At 44.3% G+C, this 9,159-nt stretch overlaps 1 protein-coding gene across 1 annotated transcript in view; it reads left to right on the top strand.

The window, feature by feature from the left end:
- Positions 1–494: 494 nt before the first annotated feature.
- Positions 495–9,159, top strand: part of RBM38 (RNA binding motif protein 38) — a 15,443-nt gene continuing 6,778 nt past the window's right edge. Inside the window, exons 1-2 of the mRNA XM_009998639.1 lie at positions 495–612; positions 1,213–1,267. Coding sequence (XP_009996941.1) covers positions 495–612; positions 1,213–1,267 — 173 coding nt within the window. The remainder of the gene's footprint in view (positions 613–1,212; positions 1,268–9,159) is intronic.

The following is a 9,159-nucleotide window of genomic DNA, read 5'->3' as shown; positions in this document are numbered from 1 at the left end:
AGCGGGGGAGGCTCGGCCAGGACAAAGGCTGGGATGGGGGCCCCGGGAGGAACTGGCGTCCTGCCCTGCCTTTCGGTATCTCCTTCTCCCGGTTCCGCCGTCTTGTCTCTTTGCGGGATGTGCTGCCCTCGGTGCCGCCGTCGCGTGTGTTTGCGGAGCGCGGCCCCGCGCCCGCCCGGTGCCCTGAGCTGGCTCTGCTGGCCCGAGGTTTGGGACTGGCCTCACCAGCTTCTTAAAAAAGCACGGGGAGGGGGTGGAAAGGCAGGGGAGCAGCTGGTGCAAGCCCAGCGGAGCAGCTTGGCGAAGGGGAGCCCTCTTTTCTGTCAGGTCCCCAGGAGCCCTTCCCATCTTGCCATCCAAACGAGGCTGCGTGGAGCAGAGTTCAGCTCCCGATTCAAAATAGAACAATAAATAAACTCCACTTGGTGCCTGTTGCTGTAGTGCTTACAAAGCGCTGTTGCTACAAACAAGGCTGTGCTTAATTCCAGGTGACCATGGCAGACAGAGCTGCAGCTGAAAGAGCATGCAAAGACCCAAACCCCATCATCGACGGCAGGAAAGCAAATGTGAACCTGGCATATTTGGGAGCAAAACCAAGGAGTATTCAAACTGGTGAGGCATGAAGGAGAACCCTTCTTGGTCTATTAGAGTAACTTGTAAGACAAGGAAATAAATTACCTAAGCTGGATTAATCTGATCTGATGATGTGTGCTTGTCCCTCATTGTTTTGATTGTTGACTGAGGATGTTGTAGTGTAGTTACTTCTCTTCTGGGTTTTCTTACTTGTACCTGTTACACCAGTGTTGTGCACCTAAGCTTATGTAGCTGAGTTAAACCTGTTTTCTTCCACGGTTAATCTGTTTTCCTGTTATCCTTTCTGTTGCATCAGTGTTAACAGTAAGATCCATTCCCTCATTCTGCCCTTTGGTTTAATGACCACAGTACCCAATGTGTAAAATAAGGCTTTTACACCCCACTGTCTGTTGAGTAACAGCACTTTCACACTGCTCTTCAATCTGAATTCCCATCTGGTCCTGGTGTGTATCACATATGCATATTAAAATTAATTTGCTTATAATGATGCTCTGAATTTGCTCGCATGCATGGCAGATAAAATGCCTGTGGTCTGAGGTGTCATTGTGCATGTGTATTATCAATCCAATGTTACAATGGATGCCATTCATTAATTTTTCTTTCTTAACTCTTCTTTAGGTTTTACCATAGGTGTGCAGCAGCTACATCCAGCCTTCATTCAGAGACCCTTTGGGTGAGTGGAAACATTTCTTAACAGTCTGTTTGAAATTGAATTTTTGAATCAACTTCCTCATTATTTAAAATGTGTGAAAAAAGCCCTAGTTGTCAAGAGTGGGCAGTTTCAACAGCTGTTGTTAATGTTCAGAGTACTTTATTTCTGGTGAAGATTTCAGAAGTTTTGTGCATTTGTCAGCTTTAATGTAATTCCCAAAGATTCTCCTTTATCCTCAGTAAATCTTAATCATAATAAGCCCGATGCAGTGCTTGCTGCTTTGCCAACTTTTAAGAATTCACAAGAATTCAAATAAATGGAAAATAGTTTCTCTATTATAATACTCAAGGTGTCAAAGCAATTAAGCAAATTCTGTTCTCATGTTTCTCAGATAAGATCTTCTGCTTCCTCTGTGCTGTTTCCCACGTAATAACACTTAGGATACAGTTTTATCCTAGAAAACAAATTGCATTGGAAGCAAAGTCTGTTACTTAATGAAAGTAACATTAGGTCAAAAATTGATTTTGGACAGATGTTATACAAGGCTTGAATAGTCTGCAAAAGTGGGCTTTTGTCTGCTGTTTTCAATAGCTTATACCATCCCTGCTTGGTTAGAAAAGTCCTCTTTTTATACATCTAATAGGATCTGGCAGCTGCTCGGCAAAAGACAAGTGTGCTTCATGAGAACAATAGCGACTGTCATACTGCCTTCATTTAACTGTTTAATGATTGATGCAGTTCTTTTTTTTTACACCATTTCAGAAACTGAATATTGATAGGGTTTTTTATTATTATTTTCTAAGAGCTGTAAGAAACTAGGTGTATTTTTTTAAGAAGCTTTTGAGCACTGCTCTGTTGTGGTTTTTGTGTCGTTCTAATATAAATAGATGGGATTTTGGCCTTTGTCAACAGAAATACCTCATCCCTCCCCTGCTCCCTGCTTTTGTTTTTTGGGTTGGTTTTTTTTTTCCCTTTTTTTTTTTTTTAATGAAAAAAAATCTGCTAACAACAAACCAGAAACTTTCACTCCTCTGCCCTCATGGTTGCAGTTGCCAGCTGCCTGGGTAATCTCATTCCAATGAGTTTATGGATGTAAGAAACTGTGTTGCCACAATAGTGCACACCCAGTGTACGTGTGTTGTGTAGGGTTCAAACATGCCAGTTTTTGTAAGTGGGTATGGCTCTGCTGGAAATACTCAAAGAACATCTGTCATGAAATGAAGAGCCTATTTTGTTGGGGTTTTTTACATGTGTGGAATTGCTGCAGCAGTCTGTGCTGACAAGATGTTGCTTTTAAATAGCTCTCTTTCCATGGGAGCCATAGTTTCCTAGCCTCCCAAAGTAGGAAGCAGCAGTACCTTTGAGATATGAACCCCAGAGGCTTTCCAAGTTGGACAGGAGTGCACAAGAGAAGGTGACTAGTTCTTGTTACTGGTTTTTCTTCACATCCTGACAGAAAGAGCAGAATGGTGAAGCATGTAAAACTCCTGGTGTTGGCAGGAGTGTGGGCACACGCCCGTTCCTCTCGCAGATAATCTGCTGCTCCTGTGGGTGCTGTTCCTACCCAGCATCTGCAGGTCTGGAAAATGTAGTTTTTGAACAGTTTGCTTTTAGTTTCACACACAGAGGAGTGTGGGATCAACTGACTGCATGTTCCTTGTGATCTAGACAGTTACTGTTCCAGTTCTTAGGCATTGGTTTCATCATTAAGCCGGCAGGGCTACACTTAGCACATACAGCACTATAAATTATTCATCAGTTGCCAAGAGACAGGAACCAGGAGACTGGAAGATTGGAGGACGGGGATTATATATCATTATTTGCAAGCATCAGTAAACAAGAATTTTGTTGCATTCAGTCATTCCTGGAGCAGAATCACTGAAAATGTGGGTTTGGCAACATGTGGAGCCATTTACCTGAGCACCATGACTGGAACTGTATTGTGGCTTCTGAGCAAAGCATCAGGTGCTCAGTCAAGCAATGGAGCTTGGCTACTGGTTCCCTCTTTGTCTTGTCAGTAGATCAACAAAATTAGGAGCCTGCCAGGCTCCACTCACTGCATTCCCTTGAACCCACAATTTTCTTGGCCCTCTGTGGGATTTCAGGATGGATGATGAGTTTATCAGGTTCTGTCTCCCTTTGGAAGCTTCATCAAGTTCCTGTTATCCATTTGCTCTGCACTGTGTGAAGTGGATCCTGACCTTCCCTGGATGAAGCTCAGTGGCTCATCTGTGTTGCCCACACTGTGAAGATGTTGCCTGGTTCTCCCTCAGGCATTTCCTGCCTCTGTGAAATGTTTGTGTCCAGGGGCTGATGTGTGGTTTCCAAAAGATAATTGTTGTGGGACATGGGGTACAAGGTGTGCAAGCTGAACTTGGCAAGGAAGAAATGAATGAACAACCAATTAACTGCTAGGCACTTCAATAAAAGAAAGCAAGTCATGCTCCAGCTATCAAGCCACAAAATGCAGGTTTTGGTGAAACCTAAAATGAATGGAAACTATGAAAATTACCCAAACATCAGTGAGGATTATTTATAAACTTAAGGCTTCCCTGCCCCAGGCACCCAAATGCAGCTGTAAATATTGCCTGGGGTTTGCGGAACAGAAAGAGAAACCATGAAGGGCCTATCTCCTTCCTCCTGCTGTCCTGGCAGGGGAGGCACTAGCACAGCAGACAGCAGGGAGTCGGCAGTAAATCCTCTTTGAAAAGTAGTCTCTAGATTGTCGTAACCGGAGATCTTACCAGTAACACGAGGCAGAGGATGTGTCTCTGTCAGGGTGACTCTACGATCTGGCTTCTGAGTTTAGGGAAGCAGCTTTAGACCTGGGGGCTTAACCTGGAGCTTACAGACCACGCTCTGCTTGGAGGCAGCCGGCAATGTGCTGTGTCCCAGCAGCTACCGGCCAGCACAGAGCTGGGCTTACGTGATCAGAGGGGTGGGAAGCCACCTCCATCCAAATGGAGCTGTCTCTTACTGCACCAGTGGCCTTCTTAAGAAATTGTGAGAAATGTGTGAAACTTCTTGGAACCTTCTAGGAGCAGCTGTGTAGACTGCTTGACCAGGAGTACACGGTGATGTGGCAGAGCTTCTTCGGTCTGCCCTTGGGCCGGTCCTCAGGGACACCTTTGCTCAAGATAGGTTTGGGTTTGTGCAGGGAAGAGGGATTCCCTGGTTCTTCCCATTGCAGCAGTGCTTGCTGGTTTGTACACAAGCAGTGTATGTCAGATGCATTCCTGTGGCTGTGCCTCAGCAAAGGAGCTATCTGTGTGGGAGATCTACCAGTGACTAAGTGACTGAGCTCTTGGAAACATACAGCTGTCTCTTGCAGCGGGATCCAGCTTTTTCCATAGCTGCATATTTGTTGTTGCTGCTCCAGAGACCTGCTGCCCATCCTTGTGTAGCTGCTTATTTTGGTGACCCCCTAACTCTGGCCCACACTTGGTCTTGGGCAGCATTGCAAGGAGTTCAGTAACTTCAAATTTGAAATTTCATGCGTTGACGCTGGTGCAGTTGGGAAGCAAAGAAAGTCCCTCTTTGTGTCAGCCCACCCTCCCTCGCAGCTGTTTATCCTTAAAACTTCTCTATGGGGTTAAAAATAAAAGGAAACAAACTTTCATCTTTTCTGTGGTTATGCTGATGAAGCCACGCGCCCGGGCCGCGCTCTGCTCAGCCCGTCAGCTGCCACCCCCCGTGCCCCACTTCCTACTGCAGCCCTTACCCAGAGCTGGCCCGTGCAGGAGCCCGGGCTGCTCCCCTGGGGATGGCACACCCGGCACCTGTTGTTTGTCCTGTGCCAATAACATGAAAGCTTTTTTCTGGGGGGGGATTTCCTAAGAAACATTCAAATCCATTTTCCAAATGGCTTCAGCTGCTAGTTCTCAGGCATGGGGGCTGCTATTCATACCAAATGCTTGCCAGGCTGAAAGAACTCCTCATCAATGTTTACAAATATGTAAGGGGTGAGTGTCAGGAAGATGGAGTTAGGCTTTTCTCAGTGATGACCAGTGATAGGACAAGGGGTAATGGGTGTAAATTGGAGCATAGGAGGTTCAAGGTGAATATCAGAATTATTTTTTTTTTACTGTGAGAATGACAGAGCACTGGAACAGGCTGCCCAGAGATGTTGTGAAGTCTCCTGTGCTGGAGACATTCAAAACTCATCTAGACACATTCCTGTGTGATATGCTCTAGGTGACCCTGCTCTGCCAGGGGAGTTGGACTGGGTGATCTTTCGAGGTCCCTTCCAACCCCTAGGATTCTATGATTCTATGATGCTATGATTCTATGACTCTATGATGATTAAAAAACTCTAATTCTAGTCAACTTAACATTTATACAACTCCTTTGAGGTTTTGGGGACTATAAATGCTTTTCTCCAAATGTTGTTTCAAAAGTAATTTATTCCTTTCCTATCTGAATTTGTTCTCTCTTGAAATGGCAGACAGATGCTGTTGTTAAATCAGATCCCTCCCTGCAATCATTATTAGAACTAAAGTGAGTCCAGTCTTGCCTCGGCTTTTTTTTTTTTTTTTTTTTTTTTAACAATTTCAGGACTGAGTTTTCCAAATGACCTGTGGCAGATTAAAGTTCTTGGTTGTAGTTCATTGGAAGGAAGGCCTGGGGAGTGAAAAGACTTTTCAGATACCTCACTACTGCTTTCCCATCCCTAGCCCCACAAATAGGGTTACCATACATTTTCTGGAGTGATAGTGTCCCCTCCTAGTGCCATGTCAAAAGCAATGCCTGTCCACACCAAGCCATGACTGTTCTCAGTGAAGTGTTTGGATCATGCAGCAAGTTTTTATTTCTTTGTCAGGTTACTGCACAACAGCCCCCATTCAATCACTGCATCATGACATTAACATGGGCCAACCAGCAGACATTTCACTCTCCCTCTAGTGCAGTATGGGAGAAACATATGACACTTACCTAAAAATTAAATGAAACAGCTGGAGCCCAGTTGCAGCAAATTTCTCTGCTCCCATCAAATCAGCAGAAATTAGCCCCTTTGGCAGCCACTTGCTGGAGTGGAACGGGATAGACGTGATTTTGTGAACATGATGAAATAAGTGGAGGCTGTTGTTTGCAGCACTGTTATGCACTTTCTGGCAAGGCCAAAAGGGCAGGACTACATCGTTTGAAACTACTCTTATATTATTTGGAACTGTGGAGAGTTTCTGATTTGAAAGAACTCTTTTTTTTTTTTTTTTTTTTTCCTTCCCTCTTTCTTTTTTAAGAGTGGACATGTTTTTATAAGCAGATCAGATGGCTTTGAGTTTTCTTGAGCATCTGCTTCAAGGTGGCAAATGCTGGTATCAGACCCAAGGGCTTAGTATACGATTTGTTTAGTTTTGGGCACAATTTGCTCCCATTTGCTCTTGTCCTGCATCTACTATAGGTCAGTAGAACAAGACAAAAGGAGAGCAGAGTCTGCTGTACTGATCTTACACTCAGCTACATAAATAGTGTGCCAAGCTCAAGGCAGCATTAGGGACAGCGAAGGGTGCCATGTGCCAGCTCAGTACTGCCAGGGCGCAGGTCTGTGTGTGATGGGGAGCCAGGCTGAGCTGCCTCTAGTTGTCTTTACAGCACATGGCTCAAGTTGGGCCATCTTCTCTGGTGATTCCATTGCCTTCGGTGGCTTTGCTTTGCATCCTCATCAGTGTGAGAGCAGCCACCCGAGCAGAGACCTAAGTCATTTTCCCTTGTTGCAGGGGAGGGGGAGTGGCAGATGCCCAGGCTGGTGCCCCTTAGTCCCAACAGAGCAGCTTGATGCACGTGTCTGAATTTTCAGGGCAGTCTATCTTGTACTTCATCTTGTCTTGCCTTGTGCAGCTGTTGACATGCTGGTTCCTAACTCTGTAGTATTAAACACATAACCAGTAATTCAAATGATAAATGCAGCTCTGACTGGCCTGCCTCTGTGCTCAGGATGCCAGTGAGGGAACTAAACAGTTGTTGTGCTGATAATTTGGTAGCAAGGACACTGGGTCACTTCTAAATATGACTTACATGAAGAGCTTGTTCCCCACAGATGGTAGCAAGCTACATACCAGAGCTAAATATACTCTATGATCACAAAAGATGAAAAGTTGTGGACCTCAGAGTTAAAACTGAATCTCCTATTTATTGGTCTCTAAATTCAGTAAACAGGGTTGTGCTGTCCCCTGCAGTGTCCCTGTTGCCAGCTTGGAGCATTTCAGCTCTCCTGTGCCTTAGCTGAGCTACTGCAGGCTCTGCTCCAGCCAGCCCATGAGGCTGGGAAAGCCATGGAGGGGGGCAAGCTCCCAGCTCCTTTCATGATCCTAGCTTGCAGGAAGCTGTGAAGAGGTGTCTTAGATGCTGTAGATGAACAAAGGCACAACTGGCATCAGAGATCACTGAAATTCTTGAAATGTCATTTATTTCTTGGCTGAAAAATTACTTGGTTTATCAGTGTCAATTTCCTTTTCTCAAATTATTTCATTGCTTCTTCCATAGCTAAAGCCTCAGAATACTCAAACTATTTCATGGATAGATGTTGATTAAAAAAAATGTGTGGATGGTTTTAATTAAAAGTCAGTGGAAGAGACCATATGTAAAGAATGTTTAAAAACTGAATGAGTTGAAAGTAGTTAATTTAACATCTGAATTATGCCAAAATGTGTCAGGTACTTGAGAAGACTTTAGAGATGTTTCTGCAGCCTTTGGTTTTCATCAAGTTGCAGAAGAAAACTGGAAAGCTTAGTTAAAGGCAGAATTCCTGGGGCTGCCTGAGTTAATCTGTCAGAACCTCTGGTTTTCCTCCAGTGTGGACAGGATGAATCTAGTGTCCTCCTGGCTTCCTCACACTAATGCTCAGTGGTGTGAAGCATTTGCTGTTTCTTCTCTCAGTTCATTTCTGTTTTGGCTGTGCTGATAACTTGGAAGGGGAGGGGTTTTTCCTTCTCTGGATAAGCTGACAGCTTGTGGATAAACTTCCATGTGGCTTTTTCCTTGGTGCCAGATGGTTCTTGTTTCAGGCAGATGTTATCACCTGCTACCTGAGCATTTTTCAGCCTGCTTCTCCAAAACTATTTTTGGTCTGGCCAAACATGCCTTTGTTTGGTGGTATTATTACTTTTTTTTTTTTCTTTTTCCTTTGGATATGGGGAAGCAAGATGCAGAGGATAAGGCTGTAAATTGTTGAACCTGGCTAACTCAGGGCAGAGCTCAGCATAATGATCTCAAACTCTTGATTAAGCTGAGAAAAAGGATAAGATATTTGGGAGATCTTTGGTCTGCAATTTCTTTTTTAAATGTGTTTTTTTTTTTTTTCCCCCCCACACCTCTACACTGGTCTATGAGGGAAAGTGTAGATGGCATTTCTTCTTACTTGTTTCTGTGGGTTCCACCTTCCCCCTCTGTGGGCCTTAAGTTTGTTGCATCATGAAGTCAAGATGTGCTAACACTGTAAAATGAGGACCTTGCTGATCTGTAATAGGTTCCCAGCTACCATAGTGCCTTCGGTTCCTCAAATTTTCACTCTTCTGCTAAAATGAAAAAAAATTGAAATAATGGATTGCCCTTGTACTCTTTCAGTTTGCATTCATGTTCATGGATAAATGGTTTTGGTAAGTTTAGCCATCAGCAGAAGTTATTACGGAGTCCTGTAATACAGTCACTTTTTCTCTTGTACTGATTCCAGCCTGTTGTGACAGGTTGTTCCTTGGTGATTGCCACTCATGTGGGAAGCAGGGAAGCCAGCTGTGTACCTGTTTGCACAGGCTAAATCTTTCCAGAGGGCCAGAGGAGGATAAGTAGAAGACAGGCAAGTTAGTTACAAGATGAGCAGAAATTAGGTTGCTTGGTTTGTTATTTTGTGTTTGTGTCCTGACAAAGTAGGTAAGGATAAACACTGTACTGCAGAGCTGCAGAGTTCATGTAGGGAA

This window comes from Chaetura pelagica, unplaced genomic scaffold (assembly GCF_000747805.2).
Source record: "Chaetura pelagica isolate M959 unplaced genomic scaffold, ChaPel_1.0 scaffold275, whole genome shotgun sequence".
Classification (NCBI taxonomy): Eukaryota; Metazoa; Chordata; class Aves; order Apodiformes; family Apodidae; genus Chaetura; species Chaetura pelagica.
This window is presented reverse-complemented; position numbering and strand designations above follow the sequence as displayed.